The sequence below is a fragment of the Caretta caretta genome, chromosome 8 (assembly GCF_965140235.1).
Source record: "Caretta caretta isolate rCarCar2 chromosome 8, rCarCar1.hap1, whole genome shotgun sequence".
NCBI lineage: Eukaryota > Metazoa > Chordata > Testudines > Cheloniidae > Caretta > Caretta caretta.
This window is the reverse complement of record NC_134213.1, coordinates 91,133,589-91,155,780: the sequence shown is the minus strand read 5'-3', so window position 1 is coordinate 91,155,780 and position 22,192 is coordinate 91,133,589. Positions and strand designations below refer to the sequence as shown.

Sequence of the window (22,192 nt, the reverse complement as noted above, 5' to 3'; positions counted from 1 at the left end):
TTTTATGTGACCTTAGGCAAGCTGCTTTTCCTCTCCCTCTGGGGACAGTGATACCTAACCCTTATTAACGTAAGTTCAGATCTGAGGACAGAGTGCTCTGTCAGTGCTGTTCCTAGCACAGGCAGATTTATAATCTCTCTCTCTCCCCCGGCGTTGAAGGGTTTGCTGTGTGAGCATGACAGAGCTAAACAGCCGCATTTTTTTAAACTCGTCTCCATTCACATTTGACCCGGAAGCTTGGGCCTGAGGTGTTTGGGAATAAGGCAACTAGGTCTGGCTTGGGCAAAGGGGTGCACTTCAGGATAATAGTGTGGGAGCTGGTGGAGTTGTAACCAGACATAGTTTTATTCAGTGGTACAGACTATAAGTGGTGCGTGTGTAATTCTTACCCTATAAAACTCCCCAATCTTTAAAACTCATGATGACACTTCCAGGGGCAGAGCCAACTTCCGGCAGCCCTTTGCCCAGGCAGTTATCAACCCAGGAAGATGGATGCCCCATAAGGGCATCTTCCTAGGCTCAGGTTCGGTCCCTAATGTCAGGACTTGGCCTTTGCCTCTAAGCAGGGATCGGCAACCTTTGGCACGCAGCCCATCAGGGAAATCTGCTGGCGGACCGGGGGGATTGTTTACCTGCAGTGTCTGCAGATTCAGCCAATCGCGGCTCCCACTGGCCGCGGTTCTCTGTTCCAGGCCAATGGGAGCTACGGGAAGCGGTGTTGGCCGAGGGACGTGCTGGCCACCGCTTCCCGCAGCCCCCATTGGCCTGGAATGGCGAACTGCAGCCAGTGGGAGCTGCGATTGGCCAAACTTGCAGATGCTGCAAACAAACCGTCCCAGCCTGCCAGCGGATTTCCCTGACGGGCCATGTGCCAAAGGTTGCCGACCCCTCCTCTAGAGTCATGGCTTGGCCTCTAAGCTTTGCCTCTAGTGTCATGGCAGCTGCAGCCAGGGGGAACTCTCTTTTTTAAGTGCTGGGTGAAAGGCCACTTGTGATTGGGGCAAGCCGATTAATGAACTAAGACCTCCTGTGATTGGCTGGGCGGGGAACAAAGCCATAGCCTTTCCAGCTGAGCAGACCAAGGAATCTGTTGCTGGGTAACACTATACACAGAGTCCAGCCTATTCCTTGTACCTCTGCTATGTGCTGCGGGGGCTCCCAGCTGCCCTGGCGCTCCTCCTCCTATAGACACTGTCCAGCCATATAAGAAAATTCAATGGATCAGGAATAAGCTCCTTATCTGGGTTTGTTTAGCCTCTGCTACTGAGCGTTCACCAGCTCCGTGTGGTGCTTTTAGCTCTGACTGACTCCTTTGGATTTCAGCTCAGGGCCATTAGCCTCTTTAAACTCCGTGCAAACCCTTTAGAAATTATGTGCACAAGCCACTAACCGCTGTGAGGCAGGAATTAGAGTGGGAGGATCACCTGCCCTTTTGCAAGAGGACAGCTTCTGTGAAGCCAGAACTATATTGTGAGGGGAAGGCAAGAGAGAAAGAGGCCTGCGCAAGTTCTCTTATTGCTATGCACTCCAGAGCTTACTTCTTGTTGGAAAGAGAGTATCTGGAGTATAAAGAAGACAACATTTTTGTGAGTAGTATCTTTGTATATTTTCCAATATCTAAGCTGGTATAACCCATTAACATGCAACTGGCATCTTTTTTACATCCTGAGTCTGGCTTTCCCCCATTTTGTGTTAGCATCCCTTCCCACACCCCTCCTCAACAAAAGAAGTAAAACCACAAAATTATGTACAGAGTACGTACCTAGAGTCTTGTCCTGAATTGCACTTGGGTGGGCAGCCAGTCCCACCCCTTGCACCACTGCATCTGCATTTCTATTTTTATCAAGCTAGCTTGATCAGAGCTAGTGCAGGTATGTCTACTTGAGCTGGAACCTACACCTTCTAGCTCCAGAGCTATTACCAGCAGGAGAGTGAGTTTGTGTGTGTATGGGGGTGGGGGGGATGTGAGAAAACCTGGATCTATGCAGGAAATAGCCCGACTGATTATGTAAAGAGTTGTCACTTTGGATGGGCTAGCACCAGCAGGAGAGTGAATTTGTGTGGGGGGGTGGAGGGTGAGAAAACCTGGATTTGTGCTGGAAATGGCCCACCTGTTGATCACTTTAGATAAGCTATTACCAGCAGGACAGTGGGGTGGGAGGAGGTATTGTTTCATATTCTCTGTGTGTATATAAAGTCTGCTGCAGTTTCCACGGTATACATCTGATGAAGTGAGCTGTAGCTCACGAAAGCTCATGCTCAAATAAATTGGTTAGTCTCTAAGGTGCCACAAGTACTCCTTTTCTTTTTGCGAATACAGACTAACACGGCTGTTCCTCTGAATTCTCGGGTGGTGGTTGTTGTGGGTTTTTTTGGCAGGGGGAGGAAGGTTAACCCTACTATCCTTCATTTTCAAAGTTAATTCCACAGATCATCAGATGTAATTTAATGAACTATAACTGTACATGGTTTCATAATAGTGGAGCTTTATTCTTTTGGGATTTCATTGGTAATTAGAGGAAGTTTAATAAGAATCCAAATGGACAACCTGCTATTGCAGTCCCCATATGCGTGCAAAAATCCCACTGACTTCTGGTTAGCTTCACATTGGTTTTTTAAGTACCCCATTTGTATTTCTCCAGTGTGCACACAAAACCCTTAAGGGAACTTGGGAAAGGAATTTTGGTGTCAGAGTCCATGTGGCAAGTGAACTACTTAACAAAAATTTAAAACAAAATATTTGTGTGGACTGGCTGGCTCTGGGACTGATAACTAGTCCAAATCCAGTGCTAGCTGATGATGCTTGGCAGTTTTATTTTCATAAAAATATTATCTCTGTAGCAATATGCTATATTTCCTACCCATCCACCCTTCCCAAAAAAGCCAGGTTGAAAAGGACTATGACCACATTACATATATATGCGTATTTTTATTGTTAGGTTTCATAAGAATCTTTCATGTTTCCACATAGTATTTTCATGCATCCAAAGGTCTCAAAGTCCTTTAGAAACATTAATTAACTAATTCTCACAACTCTTAATTTTAACTTGAAAAGTAAGCAGGTATTTTTTTTAAGGGAACATGTCAAGTTCATCACGTTCCACACTTTATCTTCTTTTTGTACCTTTGTTTTAGGGCATCTTTGTCACTCCTATAAAGGATAATTTGCTAGAATGGCTAGCCGAAGTCCAGGGACTCAAGGATTCTCTCTGGGAAGGTAACATATAAAGATTTTACCATACCATGTGATTTTATAAGTGTTTGTGTAATGTTATGTCTATCCTTCTGGCTATTTTAAAAAATTGATAATGCGAACAGTTTTAAGAAAGCATACAGAACTTGACTGGCTTTTCATTATTAGCTGCACATTTGTTTTTAGTACCCCTCCATGACTACATTAACACTTTGTAAATTATGTTTGTTGTTATTCAATGTACAACTAGGTGAATATTTTACAAAATAAGGGGTGGAATTTTCATAGGAGGCACTGAATTTCAAATCCCAGCCAAGAGATCTGTGTCTCAGGAAATCACTAATAACCACTTTATCTGTAGATGGTTGACTCTTACTCATCACAGGTAGAGTAAGTAGTGACTGAAAGTTGTTACCCTCTGACAGCAGTTTGGTGGCCACAGTCCCATCCTATTAAACAACCTGTCCACATTTAAAAAAAAAAAAGAAACAAAAAACCCTACTGTTTTTGGTCCTAACTGACTTCCTTCTTAAGGCTGTTGATAGAGGGTTCAGGCTTGCAAGATGCTGAGCTACTGAACAGTGCTATTTTACAGGGGTGTTCAGCACCTTACAAAATAGAGCCCAGAATAAAGAAGGAGTCTAACCTCCTCACTCATCCCTAACTATGGTCCTTACAAGACAACACTGAGGTACACTTATGTGGTAGTGTGGGGAAGCTTACCCTGTGTCAGGACTGGATTGAGGCAATCATGAGCCCTAGGCACACCATGACATGGGGCTCCCTGTGGCTTCATTCCCACAGTCTGGCCCCCATACCATGACCCTTCCCCCGACCTTGAGAGATCAAAGAAGGGATATGAAACGCCCTTTTCTCCCCAGGAGAAGCATCAGGGGCCCTCACACTTATTAATGGTAGCAGGGTATCCCCAGAACTCAGTGACTCCATCTCGAGATGCATCAAGCAGTTTCCACTTCTCAGGCTGTCTGCAGCGGTTACAGTCAGGTCATGTTTTCAAGGGTTTCTTTGCAACCCTTCGAAGAGTAGAAACTTACTTTTTTAACAAATGAAAGCTGAATCCAGAATGTAATCCCGTAAGTCCAGGAACTGGGACCGTAGGCGTAGGTTTAGAGTGTTTCTGCCTTACTCCAGCCCTGCTGTGCCTTGGCACATCGAGTACCTGTTCTGTGAATTGATTTCAGCTTCCAGACCTGTTCATCTGACACTCTTCAATGGCACTAAGTTCAACTGATGACGATAACTCAGCAATCCAGTAAGTATATGTATTATTAGAGATAGTTTAAATAAGCATTTTCATCTAATGTGAAGCATCCTGCTTCACCTGTTGTTTTCCAGAGCTTGTTAACATTAGCACAAGGAACACAACTTTCAACAACAAAACAAAAAACCTATAATAGCAAAGCCTTCATTGGACAAATGCAACACAGGTGTGCTTGTTAAATACAAGATAGTACATTAGTTAATACCAATCTCTTTCTCATAATAGGGGCTGTTCTCCAGCTGTCAATAAAGTACACTGAAGAGTACAATAGTGTCCCTCCAACTGTTATGTTCAACACCATTCCATTCCATCCCAATGGTAAGGACCACGTGAGAAATTGTCTGATCATGTAGTTAGATATTTCAGCTACTTGTTTAGCTTGACTTTTATTTCCTGTACTATCGTTGTTCCAACAGAAACCTTGTTCAACCCCTCCCAACAACTCTGTGCAATTTTCAGGCAGGGAATTCATAAACCATGTCTAAACCATGCATTTGAATGCTCAGGTTGTCCCACAGGTGCATAAATCTCCATTTTCATGCCTCAATGCCCAAATGCAGGATTCATTGATTAAATGCAGGATCTGGGTCTTATTAAGACTCATCTGTTTGAAAACTGGGCTGTCTCTGGGCTCAGCATGCCCTTAGGGACAACGAAAGCACATGTCCCTTCCTAGAGAGTGTCTGCTACTGCAGCAGGAGCTCCCTCTTCCCCTGTGTCCTGCATAACTTCCCATCCTGCACAAAGTGAAATGCAAGAAAGAAGTCTACATAGCCAAAGGCTGTGTTAATAAAAGCTGAGCAGACATATAGTATCATAGCTCACATTTGCCAAGCATTACAGCGCCCAGCCAGTACATGGAACAAAGTTGTTTAAATTCCCCTATACAGTTTTATTGTAATACAGCACATCACTCTGACCAGAAGAGGTCCCCTCCACAGCACTGACAAGCTGGCTCTTCATCTGGGTTTTGGGGGCATCTCTGGTGCTCTCTGCCTTCGGATTTGGTGTACCAAAGAGATCTTGGCTGCCTAGGGGAATAGCCTCCTGGATGGGTTTGTGGTCATTTTAACACCTTCCGATGCCTTGGTCAAACTGTCCAGAACCCTATGATGGGATTCACAGGTAGTGTCCTCATCAAAAATCTAGTACAGCTCCTCATAGGAAGGGCAGGTACCGAGAGCACTACCAGAGGTCCTGTTTGTGTCCCTAGCGGTGTAGTAACTCTGCTGCAGCTCCTTCGTTTTAGCACAACACTGGGCTTTGTCCTGTGAGTGCCCCTTCTCTCACTCTTGCTCCGATGGCCACTTGTAAATCAGTGTAAAACAGTGACTGCTGTTAAAATGGACTGGACATGTCCCTGTCCCCACAGGGCAAGGAGATCCAGGACTTCTAGACAGGCCCACTCAGAAGCACAATGTATGGCTGCCATAATGGATATGTGACTCTGGGTGTGTGAACTTGCTACAAGCTGAAATTGTAAAGGGGTGTATCCAGGTGTGTGCCAGCATTTAAAAAGAGGTGACGTCCGGTCAAGCTAAGCCCTGAAGCAGTAGAGGACACACTGGTAAACAGATGTGAAGCAGTGCAGTTTGGGATGGCAGTGGGAGGACTGCCAGAAGTGGTGGGTTTATGCAGAATCGAGATGTGTCCACACAAAGCTTATACTAGTATAACTCATTCTGAAATAGTTATCCTGCTTTCAAAACAGATTAAGGAAAATGTGATAAAATGCCAGATAAATCAAAACTAGAATTTTTCTATGTGGACTTGTGGCAGTGTGTGCCAAAAAGACTGAAATTGTACAGGAAAAACTTTCCCATGTAGATAAGCCCTTAAGATTGCACAGGTAACCATACATCTGGCATTTCCTAATTTTTGAATACTTGACTTTGCAATGTAAATGTTCTTTTAACATACTTTTTTATGTTATTTCAATAATAAACTTTGACAGACAGAATTTTTTGTGGCCAGCTTTAGTCCTGGAAACTCATACACTTTACAAATTAGGGGCCAAATACTAGCCTCAATGATACCTTTGAATCCCCAGTGAAAGGATACATTGGTGCTACTCAAGAGAGTTTAGCCCACAGTTTGATACTTTGGTGATTCAGTGCACTTCAGAAATAGAAAGCAAATAGCTATGATGATCAATGTAAATCTGTATTATTGTTTGGTACGTGAATTGCAGCTATGCCAAAGGCTCAACTCAGGGTTTTGGCCCTGTTGTACAGACACCATACAAAAACAAAGTAAGAGTGTAATCTAACTGAACAATCAGAGGGAGTGTGGAAGGGAGGACAAGTGTGACAATGATAGGAACATCCGGTTACCTTGATTTGCCCTGTGCAACACCTGGGTAGTCTGAGTAATTTAAAGCTATAAATAAAACAGTAACTCTCCCTCGTTCCTCTAGCATACAACAGCCATATTGCTGAACTCTTTTGAAGTTACACAACTGTTTTTTTTTCAACACAGTGGATCAGCACTCGGGGAGACCTTGTATAGATTTTCTAGAAAACCCTAAAGAGTGGAATGGAAAGTTAACGATGAGTAGCATTTTACTCGCTGTCCAGGTAAGAAAAGGGTATTGTAAACTACTGACTTTAAATCTCTTTCATAAAAGAAAATACTAAAATGTACTTTACTTATATAGTAGGGATTTCAAACATGCAGACTGATTGTGGGATGTAGGATTATTCATTTGGTTTAAAATTAAAAATGCAAATGGCTGGATAACTTCAGAGCCACAGCAAATATATTCTGTGGAACATCTTTTTTTTAATGTTTACTTTATTTTTACTTCTGAATTTGTTCCCTGGTGTCTTATTTGGCAGCACATTACTTCTGAGTAAGACAGACAGATAGATAAATGAATGAGTATGATTGAAGCTGTTGCCAGTGCTAAATATTTTTGACCAGTAGCTACTTTGATCTTTTGGATTTATGCTTTCTTATCTTGAGTAAGCCACTGCTCAAGACATGTGTACTCTGCCTGATTCGCTGTACTTTAAAAAATACTTTTAAAATGCTGATAGCTCTACTTTTAAATTCCTGAATTATCTCATGGTCAAAGTCTTGATCACGAGTGTTGACATAGGTCTTGAGATTCGTGAGTAACTCAAAGCAGCTACCTTCATTTTTAACACACAGGCCTCAATGTTTCAAATTTACTTCCTTTTCTTCCAAGAAAAAAATTCATACAGCTTTCTCCTTGGAGCAAGTCATATCCCTTTTTAATGTCTTTCCCATCACTATGAAGGATATCCTGCCCTCCACTCATGACTGAAAATGGCCCCCAGATGTATGCGTGATTTTTGTGGACACCCTAGTATTGGTTATGAGTAAAACAAATGGCAGTCATGTATCATTCATGGCTGTCTGCTTGGAATTACACAAAAACCTGAGAGAAAACAGGAAGAAGGGAGCATAGGTTATGACCATGTAGCCCTTTTTTAAGGAAATCAAAATGAAGGGCCCAATCTCAATCGTAAAAAGCACAAAGCAGCCTCGTTTTTGCTTTGAATTTAACATACCAGTATGATTGTTATTAATTCATTGTAAAACTATGAAATCAACAGTTTTGATGGATTATGTGTTCTGAGAAGAATAGATGTTTTAGAGACCAATATGTACTCTCTCTCTCTCTCTCTCTCTCTCTCTGTATGTGGGGGTGTGTGTGTGTGCATGTTTATACCTTTATACAGGTCATGCTTTCTAATCCAGAACTGGAAAATGCAGTGAATGTGGAAGCAGCAGAAATGCTGAAAAACAACATATCCTTGTACAGACAAATGGTTATACAATGTGTTAGAACTAGCCAGCACCTAGAAGGTAATACTGTACTTGTTTTGTTATTACCCATAAATATAGTCTTGTTTCTTTTAAAACTCCTTCTTTAAAAAACAGTTTATTGTATGCACAACAGTAAATTTATACTAGTATGACTGGTAATTTAATGTCAACAAACACCAGTTAGTGTTTTGAAAGGGAATATGCTGGGCCAAATTCAGAGCGAATGTAAGTGGCCCTATAAATTACACGTTGGTGAGTGAGAACCAGTATAATTTACATAATGATATTAGGGAATGTCAGATCTGTTGCAGGAAAAGTAAGTAAGAGGAAGGGTGTTAGATGAATCCGGGAGCCAGAGAGCAGAAATACTGCTATCCTTTCCATGACTTGCCTGCCTAATATGAATTGTACTTGCCTTGTAAATCTTCAGTGTGCTATGGTTATGCTATACAATGACTACCCTGAAAAAGCAGCTACAACTAGGGTATAAATTGGGGCAGAATTTGGGTCAGTGTATTTCATGTTATTGGAGCAAGCAGAGCAAGTGGCAGATATGAAAGGTTAGTACTGTGGCTGTACTTGCTCTCAATGAGCCAAATTCCAGCCCACTCTGACCACTTCATGCCACTCAGGTGCCACAAAGTGGCTGTATTCTGGCAATAATGGGTTGGTTCCTAGAGGAGAATTTGCCTGTTGCAAAGGACCTTCCTGCTGGCACAAAGTCATCAGAATCTGCTGCTGTGCCAGCTGCCTACCCAAACCTCCGGAGTACTGGGTGGGACGGCTGCACTCCTTTTGGCTGATGTTATTAATGAAAGGGACAGGAGGAGTGGTGCACATGCAGAGGGGAATCAAACCCGGTATCTATACCATAGTGCAGATGTGATGGGTTGTTAATTGTATGAGTACTGGGGGGGAATCTTTATCTGATATAAATCAACATAGCTCCATTGAAGTCAGTGGAACTGAACCAATTTACAGGATCTGAGTCATAAAGTTTTTTTTTTTTTAAATGTTCATCTTCTCCTTTGCAGACCTTTCTAGCACTGGGAAAGTTTGTGCTTCTTCTCCAAAGTATTACTTGCCATCTGAAGCATCTTCTCGGGGCCATGTCAGGTAACAAGTTATGATGAACTAAGTAATCTTGGCCCCACTGAAGCCAATGAGAGTTTTGCATGTGACTTTAGTAGGGCCAGGATTTCACCCCTATTGTGCTAGACTCACCCTAAATGCTAGTTCCTGGAGATAGGGATGGGGTAGGAACTCAATACACTAGCTTCAAACCCTAACACTAAGGGAATTCACAGGTGACCAGATACAGTCAGATTCTGGAGTGGTGCAAAGGGACCTGAATTAGGAAGAGAACCGGGCCCTGTATGTTAGCTTGAAATTTAACCTGAGAATTATTTCAGTAGTAACGTCATGCACAACTCTAGCACTATAGAAATAAATGCAAAATAAAAACAGTCTTGTGTATTCTAGAAAGAGTTTATTGGTTTCCCTATACTATTAAAATAATAAATAACCTAAAATATGTATAATCTCCTGGAATAAATGTCATTGACTAGGTCCAACCAAAATATCACTTGGCCCAACAATGACACAATTCCTGGCTATACGCCGGTAGGTAAGGAACTCATTTCAGTTGGACATAAGACTTACTGGCAATAACTGTGAAGGCAACCGCTTGCCAGATGTTTCCATAAGAAAGTTAAATAATTGGGAATATCCACTAACGGGAAAAAGAAAATAATTGCTCTTTTTGGGATATAGCTCTTAATACGCTCTCAACCTGATGTTGCTCCTTCTGAAGTTATCAGTGGAAGTTTTGCTGTTAACTCCAATGGAAGTGGGATCATTAAGTTTTGCATGAACTTCAGAGGATACAGAATCAGAACCATTACAAAAAGAATGAAGAGTATTAGTTTGTCACCAACGTATTATGGATCAATCCCACCTTCTTTGGACACCCAGGGCTTCCACTGACTGAAGTGAAAGTTCTGGGTCTGGAATGGAAGGAATTAAGTGTCAGGCTCCATAATGGAATCATTTCCTTTTCAGGATATAGCTTTAAATATTGGTAAAAGCAAAACACATCTGAAGAGCTGCTTTTGACATTTTACAGGACTTCAAAGGCTAGGGTATGTCAGGAGGACACTGGATAGATAAAAATAATGGTGGTCATTGAGCTCAAAGGTCCATGTTTTCTCACGGGCTGGTTTCCTCCCTCTGAACTTCACTATTGCCTCCTGAATGTCTGACAGCAATGGGATTGCAGCAGTTTTCCTGGTTCACACGTACAATTATCTCTTGTTATCTATAAAACTATATAGAATTACATAGACCGATTTGTTTTATTTGTCTTTTTTGAGGATTAAATTGTAAAGGTATCTTTATTGAAACAAAAGCACCTAGCACAAGACAATACAGTACATAATGAAGAGCCAAGCAAGACAATAAATTTGTGGTGTTCCACGTCCATGTATTCCAAAAGGTGATGCCATCGGGTCGGATTCTCAAAAGCACTCAGTGTTGGCCTAACTGCTCTCGTGGAGGGTTTGTCTACATTGTGCTTTAGTCAACACCAGAGGGGTATACATTTTAGTCCACACTAGCATGTTGCACACTAACTGGCCTATGGGGACTCTGCTGATACACACTAGATGTTCCCTACTGCATGTTAACATGTTACTGTTTGAAATGAGACTACATTAACATGTACTAGGGATCATCTAGTGCAAGGGTCGGCAACCTTTCAGAAGTGGTGGGCTGAGTCTACATTTATTCACTCTAATTTAAGGTTTCGCGCGCCAGTGATACATTTTAACATTTTTAGAAGGTCTCCTTCTATAAGTCTTTAACATATAACTAAACTACTGTTGTATGTAAAGTAAATAGGGTTTTTAAAATGTTTAAGAAGCTTCATTTAAAATTAAAATAAAATGCAGAGGCCCCCCCCGGACCCCCCGGACCGGTGGCCAGGACCCAGGCAGTGTGAGTGCCACTGAAAATCAGCTCGCGTGCTGCCTTTGGCATGCGGGCCATAGGTTGCCTACCCCGAAGATAGCGCATGCCAGCATGGTCCACATAGGCCAGTTAGTGCATGACACGTAGTGTGAACTAAAATTTACACCCCTCAGGTGCAGACTAAAGCAACATGTAGACAAGCCCTAACACAACTCCACTGATTTCAATGGGGGCAGAGGTAGTGTCTGAAAGCTAGTAGTAGTAGTAGGATTGTGGTAGCATCTGCAAGCCCCACTCCTGGACCAAGACCCTAATGTGGTAGGTGTGGTATAGAGGTAGAACAAAAAAGACAGTCCCTGCCCCACAGAGCTAATAATCTAGGGAAAATCACCTCCACCATGTTAAAATGAGTTTACTTAGCTACCCAAACAATTGTGCTTAAACATGTAATGGCAAGAGAGATAATACGTTTCAAAAGGCTAATTGATATTCCTAATTTTGAACAAAATAATGTATTGTGAAGATATATTCGTATAAGGTCGCAACCAACTTTTCTTTTTCTATTTTTTGGCCTTAACCCCCTCTTCTAAATGCCTCATGTGAAACCTCTGTAGTTGATGTCTAGTATAAATGGTCTTTGACCAGATTTTTGGGCCAGAATGAAGTGGTCTGACGTACTGTTTCTGAGATATGTCACCAGCAAAAAGGATGTATATTTCTCTTTTTCAAAATTTCTTTTCATGTTTTTTATGCCACGTTATTTCTGAGGCAGCTGGGCCATGAAACCCTACACTTGTCTTTATTCTAGAGTCTGTATAGAGATTTGGGGTGAAATCCTGACTCCATTGAAGTCCATGCTAAAACTCCCATTGAGTTGAATGGGGCCAGGATTTCACCTCTTGAGCTTAATCCTTGGTATAGATGAGGGGGTGAAGCTGGCTGGGGACTGTATTAGCCTTGGTGCAAGTTAGAGTGAGCACAAAGTTTAACTGGGAGGAGAATTTGGTCAAGTGTGAGTGTGAATAAACCAGACAGTAATACAATTAATAGTTGGAAAATGCAATATTGAAATAGCAACTTTGCTTCATTTATATTGAATATATGTGTAATAGTTTTGAGACTAAAGATATAGCCATAAAACATATAAAGAGGATTTTAAAAAACTCTCTCCTGTGTTGTTTGTTGGTGAGTTATGATAGCTATTTTAGAAGGTATATATTCCTGTTAGCTATATATTCCCTTAACCAGATCTGCTTTATAAATAATCAGAAAATTGGTTCTTTTCTGCTAAACTAATCCCTGGAAGGGGCTGTGGGGGAGAGGGGGGCAGACTATGAAAATAATCCATCTGGTTGTCTCATAAACCCGTAACATGTAAACATAGCTAAAACGTCTTTAAAATATTAGTGTTTGCTCTTGTTTAAGATGGCTGCTTTACACACTAGTGACTCTATTTCTCTGTCATTTGCAAGCAGCCAGTAATGCAGTAATTTAAAACCCTTTTAATTCATTCTGTTGTTTTGTGGAAGGTTATACATGAAAATCTTTGTTTACTACCAAATTGTCTGATCACCAGAAACTTTACTATGCATTTATATTTTCAGAAGGATTACAACCATTTCGTTTGAAGATTACCACAGGATGTGGTCAGGAATAGCCACATCAAAAGCAGCAGAACATTTTAAAGCCCCATGTAAGATGATATGCCTGATTTAGTAAAATTAAACATAATGGCCCTGATTCTTCTCTCCTGCAGGATTTACACTTGTGTACAACGTTGACTTCAGTGGCATTGTTCCTGATGGTGAGATCAGAATCAAGCTGTAATATCTTAAGCATCCACAAATTAGGGTCAGATCCTCAGGTGATGTAAATTGACATAGCTGTAATGATTTCAGTAGAGCTATGTCAGTTTACACCAGTTGAAGATCAGGCCCTTATTCTTATTTATTGTTGAATTGTCCTAGGAGTCCCAGTCATGGATTCCGCCTAGCACAGCAGGTCCAATGTACAAACATGGAAGAAAAAGAGGGTCTCTGCCCCCAAGAATTTACAATCTAAGTAAGTTCTTGTTAGGAAGTTTGGAAACCTAGGTTTGTACGGAAGAAAACGTATTAAGGAGTCATTAGTGAAGTGTGTACAATTATGACGAGTAGGAAAATGTTTGGGAGGATGATAAGATCAAAACAAAACAGATGTGGACCATGGCCAACACATTGCTCTGATGATAATGCGGTGTTCCACCACCAGAGTCTGTTTTAACTAAGTTACCAGCATACTTGGATGCATGACAGTGTTTTAATAGGATTTTAGGGGGATTACTTATTGGAGTTTCGGTCTGCAGGATCAGGTTTATATTGTTATTTATTATATATTCTATTCAAAAGAAATGTGTATCATATAATCACCACTTTATGTTCATGCATTTCAGTTGTAATTCTTGTCCTATTTTGTTGTTTTATTTGTAATACTTTAAAAATGCACATATAGTGTTGCTATCCACCTAAGACAAGAGATCAAAATTTGCTCTCAATTACACTAGTGTTTATCGGAGTAACTCCACTGAGTTTCATGGAATTACTTCAAATTTACCCCATTTTAACTGAGGTCAGAATTGTTAGTGGTTTAAGTCCTGATTCCATTGACTCTCATTGACTTTAATAGTGCAGGATTCTGCTATAAACTTCTCTAAGTGACACATATACTTGTACTAATCTGATATTTACTATTTCTTTGGGGAATGTGATGACCGGTGCATCTTTTTCTCTAACTGTAACTTTCTGTAATTATGCCATTATAGTGTTTGAAGATCCAGCATTTATAGGGAATTGTTATGGCTGGAAGGCAAAAAATGTGAAAGAAACAGGAGAATGGGATGAGAATTCGTAAGTGTCTTAAATCTACTGAGCTTAAATTGTTATACATTTAGGCCCAGGTCTTTGCATGTGCAATGGCAACATTTGAACTGTAGTGCTTTTGTTTGTGTTTTGTTTTTGTGTGGATGGTCTGAGGGTAGAGGGCACTGGGAACAGAAGCAGTGTAGGATTCCCACCTAGTAGTGCCCGAGAAAGTTCTAGGACAGGGCTCTACTAGAATGGATGCCTGCTGCTTTTTTATGGACCAGCAGTAAAGTGAGCCTCTTGAGCACCAGAATGACTCTGGGACTCCCACAGGTTCTCCACCGCTTCCTTCCACCCTGCCAAACACAGCTCAGGCACGTAAAGTCAGCTGAGGATCTGGACCAAGGCCCTTACATTTTGAGTGCCTACTCTCATTTCACTCTAAGTTCCCCTGTGACCGAAGCCCTGTTTCCCAGCAGCGTTTGTAAGGAAAAGGCAAAGCAAAATGCAAGGTCATTGTGCTGCCCTGTAATCTTTCAGATCAAACTGGACTTTCTCACTCCTTTTTATTGCTGCTGAACCTTTACAACAGGCCAAAAAGTTAGGAACCGCTTTTACCGTTCAAATCCTATTTGCCTTCAGCATGAATTGGAAGAAAATGAATGGGTAATTTCAGGTTGAATTTGAAGGACAGCAAGTTCTTAACCCAAATTGAAAGCTTATTTTTCTTTCTGAAGAAACCTCTAAAATATAAGGTTAATTTTCCTTGGACATGACTTCCTTGTTTTATTTCCTTCAACAGAACTCCTTTGTTTTCTATGTTTGATAATTGTTTCATTATGTAGTGCCAAAGCATCCTACATGACCCAAGAAAATATTCAGAAAAACCAGGAACTTGTCCTTTTAAACTCATCTGTCCATTTTTGCATATGGCTCAACAGTCAGGAGTTGTTTCGGAAAGCTGTCTTTCACTGTCAAGCATAGCACATTTTTCATGTTAGTTTCATTGGAGCTGGAAAGGAAATTACTGTGTGGTTTTTCTGGGGGGGGGGGGAGTGGGTAGAGGAGGGAACCTATTGGTTTGAAATAGCCACATCTCACTGCCCTCTGGTGGTAGGAGACCATGTACTTTTAACAGGTTTTTTTCTCTTTTTGGACTTCTGGGTTTGATTAATCAAAGGCAGGTTCAAATGCCCGGAACCAGGTTCAAACAGTATTTTGGTATTCTTTCCCCAATTGCAAACAGCTCACAAAACATGTTCATGCTTTAAAGCTTGCAATATGTCCTTCACTCGTAGCATTGAGTAGGGAAGTAAGAGGCCAAATTTTCTGACATCAGTGCAGAAACAACCTTAATTGTTGGCTATATAATAATATAGTTGACATTTTCTTATTAAAGTTGTAACTCATTCATGAAACATAAAATAGATTGCAACACAGTTTGCTTTTGTATAACACTATTCATATAAAAGGATTACAAGATGTTTCACAGCTGATTATGTACATTCATTTACTACACTAGTATGTATGTAATTAGTGTTGAGTCAAATTCAGCTCTCAGTTACACCAGTAAAAATCTGGACTAACTCTGCTGAGCCTATGATTTACCCTGAAGTAACAAATAGCTGAATGTGGCACATCATCGTTAGATGAGATAGTTGCCAATTTTGGTCAGATAAATTCCTGGAGGTTTCATCACATGATATACTTTTTAATTAAAGATTAATCTTTAATTCCTGGAGGCTCCAGGACAATCTTGGAGGGTTAGCAACCCATAGGGCAGAGATACAGAGAGAATGGTTGGTCACAAGGGACACCCAGGTACACGATATGTTGTTTATAATTTTAGTGAAATTATAAAATCATAGGCCAGAAAGCAGAGATGGATCTTGAAATGGCATTGAAAGCAGCCAGAGAGTCAGGCAGATGGATAAATCTTCTGATAGTTGGAGAAGGAAGATAGTGTGCAGGGACAAAATGGGTGAACAGTAAAGAATTAGTATCTGGAGGGCACGTGGAAAGGCCTGGAATGTTGGAGGATCTTGAAAATTAATGGTTAGGTTTTATGTCAGAGTGAAGTTTTCTGAAGATGAGAATAAAAGGAATAAAGAAGTTCCCCAGCACACAGCTATAGTACTTGTTCAGCAAAGTACTTGAGCACAAGCTTTCAGCCGAGGATCTCAAAGTGCTTTACTAATTAATGCAGCTGCACAATTCCCCTGTGTGGCAGGTAACTCCATTACCTTCATTTTGTACATGAGGAAACTGAGGAAGCAGAGAGGTTAAGTGACTTAATGTGGTAATGAATGTGTAAAGATTGATCCTTTTGTATTTTTTCTCCTCTGATGTGAAAAGGCATCCGAATCATGTAGACTAACTGAGCACCATTTCCTTTTTAAAATTCACTACTGCTGGGTTACTTCGAAAGAAAAAGTACATAAAGCGAATACACTTCTACATTTTTTTTAACTCTTCCTACCCCTGAAAACAGTGGTGCAATTTTATTTATCAAAAGCTAAAACCTTGTTTGCCACCTTCTGGCTGGAAAGAGAATGCATTGAACAAATGTTCTCTTTATGTAGTTGAACTTTCAATTTCATTTTATCAAAGATAAATTAAAAGTCCCATTAACAGCAACCCATTCTATAGCCTTTTCCCCAATGCAAAGAGATCAAAAATGTCCCGGAAGGTATGAATATATCAAATATTATCTACCAGCCAAGAGAAAATAACAAGACATTAAAAAAACCATTGGAGTGGCATCCTATTATGCCTATGTTTTAAAGTACATCATACTGTGAATTTAATTACTCCAACAGTCTTCCCTCACACACTTAGTTATATTCTAATGGTGCAGACAGAAAGTGGGGAGGAGTCTGAGACATTAACAATAGTAAACGAATCTTTGAGGCAGAACGTAAGTGTAAGTGTGACGTACCAGGGTACAATCCAGATTAATGAGTAGCTGTGCCACCCCTGCCGTGTAACCTGGGGTGCCCTGTACAATGCTTTGTGGCTCACGCTAACAGCCTCCAGCACGTAAGTCACTCCCAGCTATGTCTGTGTGTGTGCTGCAGCCAGCTAGCCACACCTTGGCTCTTACCAGCCTTAAAGAACACCAGCCCCAACACACTCCCAGTCTCAGATTTTCCCCCAGAAACACATCTTGTACTCCCCCACCCTCTCCTGGGCAGTGCAAATATACTGAGTCCGTTATTCCTTTAAGGGAATAATATGCACACAACTTGTTACCCCAAATGGAGTTACCCAGGAACTTCAACCTGAACTGATTGTTTTATCTAAAACAGTAAAACAAATTTATTAACAATAGAGAGAGATTTTAAATTAGTACAAGTAATGAGGCATAAAAGTCAGAAATGGTTACTAGGAAAATAAAGGGAAGACATTTACTAACACCTAAGTTAACAAACTATCTAAGATTCAAGCAAAGTTTCTCACCACATGCTTCAGCAGATTACTGATCAAACTCTCAGGTCAGGACCCCTTCCCCAGAGTCCCATGGCTGCTTCCTTTGTCTCTTCAGGCGCAGTGAATGCGATAGGAAGGGAGAGAGAATAAGGTGCCGGGGTGGGGATGGGGGGTTGTCCCTCCTTTTATAGTTTCAGTCCCCTCTTGAAAAACATTTCCAGTTGAGACCCAGGAGCTAAAGAGTCTATGTGGAAGGATATTTCTTCCTGTTTTTTTCCATCTGTTGGAACTTTCTTTGTTTTCCTTCCTGCTTGATGATTCTGTTACTACTTAAATGCAAATTAAGCAGAGCATACATTCCTTTGTTTAGGACATACCTGTTTGCCAACTTCTGTTTGGGCAGTGGTGTGGTGTTTGGAACATGTGTTAACACCATACAGGGGAATCTTATAACTTCACATACAATGTTGTCACACACATTTTATCAGGACAATACTGACCAGCAAATTATGAGTTTTCAGATGATATACTGCAAAGCAGACTTTGTACAAAGATTATTACAATAGTTTGCAGGGTTTGAATACAGTGGTGTATTCTGTTCCAGTAAGAAACAGAAACAATTACTTTTTAGAGTTGCACTTAATTCATTTGACATCCTTTTATCTTTTCAATCCATTGCTTTGTGCTTTCTGTCTCCAAATGTAACCTGTTTAAAATGGCAGGCAAATTTTTTGAATGAGAAGGCTGAAAGGGACATTGTCAGCTTAAAAATTATACCATGTGCTAGAAATTCACATGTTTTTGTACTTGTTTCACAGGTAACACCTCAGTGCACACCAGCTGGTCTACATGGACCAATTAATGCACAACCTGTTAGTATGCTTTAGAAATCACACACCCCCATAGAGTGCATTACCTGACCAGTGTAGACAAGCTCTCAGTTTTACATACGTCTATAAGGCTCAATTCTGCAAAGTGCCAAACACTCAGGCCCTGATCCAGCAAAGCACTTAAGCACATGGTTAACTTTAATTATGCGAGTAATCCCATTGACTTTAGTGGAACTACTCACATGTTTAAAATTATGCATGTGCTTAAGTGCTTTGCTGGATTAAGGCCAGAGTTACAGAACCATACCGATAATCAGTGTCACTTTCAGGTTCTTGTTTATTACAGCTTAGTGCTTTGCTGACTAGGAATGGGCTTAAGCACGTTTGAAGTTGAGCACATGCTTAAGTGTTCTGTTGATTTGGGCCCTATTTAAGTTAGGTTTAACCAAATTTATGTTTGATAGTATCCATTAATTTACTTCTGTTTCTGCTTACAGATACAATGCTATTGTCTCTCAACTCATCAGAAAGCAGAGGCAGCAAACAATAGATGAGAAACTGATAGAAATTAGGAAAATGGAACAGGACAACAACCTGCTTTACCAAACTCCAGGTAAAGAATCAGTACCATACAATGTAATGTTTCTGATATGTGCACATAGAACCTGATTTACTGTTCACTTACACTGGTGTAAATCAGAATTAGCTCCATTGTATTTTAAAACCAATGTGAAATTTGAATCAGGCCTGAAGAGTGTTGGCATGATGGATCCAATCCTGCTTCTGTTGAGGGTAAAACTCCAGTTGACATTGATGGAGCAGTATCAGACTCAAGGGCAGAAATTGAGTCTATCAGTATATGCCTGGATTCAAATCTCCTATGCCCTTGTACGGGTTGCAGTTTTTATTCTCTGTTGACCAAAGCATAAATGGAACTTGCATATGAACTTCCGCCCTTCAGTGACAGCTGACCAGGCACCTGATCCAAACCCACTGAAGACAATGGGAATCTTTCCATTCACTTCAATGGATCAGGCTCCAGATGAGAATCAAGTTTACAGGCCTGATTCTCCTGACTTGCTCCAGTGAAAAGTAGGAGTAACTCCACTGAAGTGAGTGAACTTTCACCTGTGTAAAAGAGAGGAGAATCAGACTCTACATTTCTAGGATCAGGAATTAGGTCACATTTTCACTAGTACAAGATACTGGGCTGGCTCTTAATGATGATGTGGAGAGCTGAACCATAGCTGTTACATGTGGGAGTCAAAAGAGCCCTACTGACACAGTCTTTAATACCATGAGTGTGGTGGTGTGAATGGCAGAAAGAACTTGTCACGAGTCCAAGACAGAACATTGCCTTGTCCTGAGCCTGAGTCCCAGTGTAAGATGGGGGAGAAACTCCACATTTGATAGGTTGGGGTTTTCGTTCTAATTCTATGGCAGTTGATTAAAGCAGTTTGTGATATTAGAAGTAGTCCCCGTTTAGATGGGATAGTGGTCAGAGTTAAGGAGAGGCAGACAGAGCTGTATGATAATTGTGGTTTATCACATGATTTTGCAATTTTTTCACATAGATATATGTGATTTATACTATGTGTATATACATATGTACAGTCGCTGTATATGCCTAGGAGATATGGATCCAGAAATCAGAGCAAATTAAGATCTGCATTTTAAAAATGAAAAATGTGACTGTGGCTTGTTTTGGAAAGCTTATTTATACTTACCTGTTGTCTCCTTTCTCTTTATTAATCTGTTCTTCTATGGATATTTCAAACCATCCATGTGACTGGTCCAGAACCAGAAAGTCAAGCAGCAGGTGAAAAGAGACCCCTCAGCAAAGAGGAAGAGCCGTGGGAGAGTGAAGTGGACAATCTAGTAGCCTGGACTAACACTCTTTGTACCAAAGGATTAGAGGATTAAACTGTAAGATCACATATACAGACCCGGAAACACTTTTTTTCTTACCATTTATCAAAGGACTTCTGTACCAGTCCTATGGGGTGAATCCTTAGTTCTCACTCACTCCTTATTCAGGCAAATTCCTATCAGCTTCAATGAGAAGGTGAGTAAAAACTGAGCAGAAATCTCAGATTATTCGCTGATATCTGTGCCACCACATTGTCTTCAGTGGATTTGCTGTGGAGTTACCGCTTGGATCTTATTACATCTCTCTGTTGGTGCTGCCCAAGACTCTGCAGTGCACTATCTTAGTTGTGTTCACTCTAGAGGACTTAACGGAGTAAAAAATGGGTTGGTCATTACAGACAGAAGATCTGCTCTCTGTGTGTGTTTGGAGTCAGATCTATTAAGAAGAGACCATTTCTCCATAGTCATTTTTATAGTCAAACTACACTTTAAGGTTCTGTCTTTAAGCACTCAAAAACCAGAAAATGGCAAAGCTAATGTTGCTCTTGTAACTTTAATTCTGACCATTCATGCTTATGGGTTATGATGCAGCCTTTAATATACATGATCCCTAAACCAATGTTAGCTGAAAAAGGAGTGAATGTTGTACAGCTTCTGGGAAAAAACTTAATGTGCCTCTTAACAATAACTTTCTGGCTTATCAATAGTGGCCTTATCTAGGTTATAAAGGAAGCTCAGTTTATGCCTACTAGTCTGGTGGCTAACAGTCTGGTAAATCATAGGTATGTGAAAAAAGAGGGGAAGGATTCATAAAGGAAGAAATAAGGCCTATGGCCTGAATCCATACTACCTAGATTTCAAGACCCAATCAGGTTCTCTTATTTACGTCAGCAGGGGCTTTGCTGACTTAGGGACTGCAGAGTCAGGCCCATAGAACCGTCTAGTTTTTACTGGCGCTTACAAAAGTTGTAGATTGTAAACTGCTTGAGCCAGGGACTGTCCTTTTGCTCTGTGTCTGTATGGTGCCTAGTACCAGTCCTGACTGGGGCTTTGAGGTACCACTATCATTTAACTAATCATAGTGGTGCACTGTGTGTCATAGGGGAACCTAAAGCCAGAGAGGACTGGTAAGGGGTACAAATGATAGTGTGTGGTGGAATCAATTAGAAATGTCAGGTATTTGGTAAACTTTGAAAAATATTTGGAATCTAGTACAGCTTCCCATCTATACAATGAGGATAATAGACTTCCCTACCTCACAGGAGTGTTGTGAGGATAAACACATGAGATATAGTTAGGTGCTCAGCTATTACAGTGATAGGGCGGGGGGGGGGCTGTGATGGGGCAGATAGGCCCCACACTGGCAACGAAAGGGTTAAAGAGAGCCGGAGGAGCCAATGAGCCCCATCCTACTACACTGGCAGCAGATGTGAAGCATGAAGAGGGGAGTTAAAAGGAGGAGAACTAACTCCATCAAATCTGCTTCTCCTGATGTGAGAAGCCTGGCTGCAGCCCAGAGACTGAGCTAGCTTGTCGGTCAGACAAGCCCCCTTAGAAGGGACGACCAGACCCTGTCAGATCAACTGAAGTATGGACTGTTTGAAGACAAGCCCTGAATAGAAGGGAGGGTCCCACTGAACATACATCAGGAAACCCTGTTTAGAGCTGTGGTTTCTTGTTCCTGATTTCTTTTGGACCTCAACAGCCTGGAAGGGGTAGGTCTGAAGTGCGCCTTAGCTGGAAGGACAGCTGGCCTGCAAAGACCTGGGGCTGGGTGAGTCATGCCCTGGTGGGCCGCGAGGGCATACCACAGAGGCATGCCCAGTCACAGGGGCGTTGTAAGTACCTAAGAAAAATGGATGGTGCACTGAATTGGGACGTAAATGACCTGGGATCTCTTCCTGGCTCTGCTGCTACCTATTGCATGCTGTGGACAATTCACCTCTTGGAGCATTTCTTTCCTGCCCCATCCTTTGTTTGCCTTTTC

General features: G+C 41.2%; 1 protein-coding gene across 3 annotated transcripts; it reads left to right on the top strand.

The window, feature by feature from the left end:
- Positions 1 to 1,081: 1,081 nt before the first annotated feature.
- UBE2U (ubiquitin conjugating enzyme E2 U) lies at positions 1,082 to 20,956 on the top strand. Of its 3 annotated transcripts, none has more exons than XM_048862109.2 (10): positions 1,086 to 1,586; positions 3,136 to 3,217; positions 4,701 to 4,793; positions 6,954 to 7,051; positions 8,183 to 8,309; positions 9,305 to 9,386; positions 12,842 to 12,930; positions 14,038 to 14,122; positions 18,834 to 18,949; positions 20,135 to 20,956. In XM_048862109.2, exons 1-10 carry the CDS (start codon positions 1,521 to 1,523, stop codon positions 20,257 to 20,259), a joined length of 963 nt encoding a protein of 320 aa, XP_048718066.1. In that variant the 5' UTR covers positions 1,086 to 1,520; the 3' UTR covers positions 20,260 to 20,956. The 3 variants fall into 3 exon arrangements, with proteins under 3 accessions (XP_048718069.1, XP_048718066.1, XP_048718068.1); XM_048862111.2 differs by lacking the exon at positions 1,086 to 1,586 and adding an exon at positions 4,396 to 4,466; XM_048862112.2 differs by lacking the exons at positions 12,842 to 12,930; positions 14,038 to 14,122 and having other exon boundaries at positions 1,082 to 1,586.
- The last annotated feature ends 1,236 nt before the right edge of the window (positions 20,957 to 22,192 follow it).

What these genes read in the sequence shown, in the direction of transcription:
- UBE2U (XM_048862109.2), top strand. Translation starts at nt 1,521, where the DNA reads ATGCACTCCAGAGCTTACTTCTTGTTGGAAAGAGAGTATCTGGAGTAT. An exon ending in AACTAGCCAGCACCTAGAAG is followed by an intron (nt 8,310 to 9,304) that starts GTAATACTGTAC and finishes TCTCCTTTGCAG; the next exon opens with ACCTTTCTAGCACTGGGAAA. An exon ending in AGAACATTTTAAAGCCCCAT is followed by an intron (nt 12,931 to 14,037) that starts GTAAGATGATAT and finishes ATGCCATTATAG; the next exon opens with TGTTTGAAGATCCAGCATTT.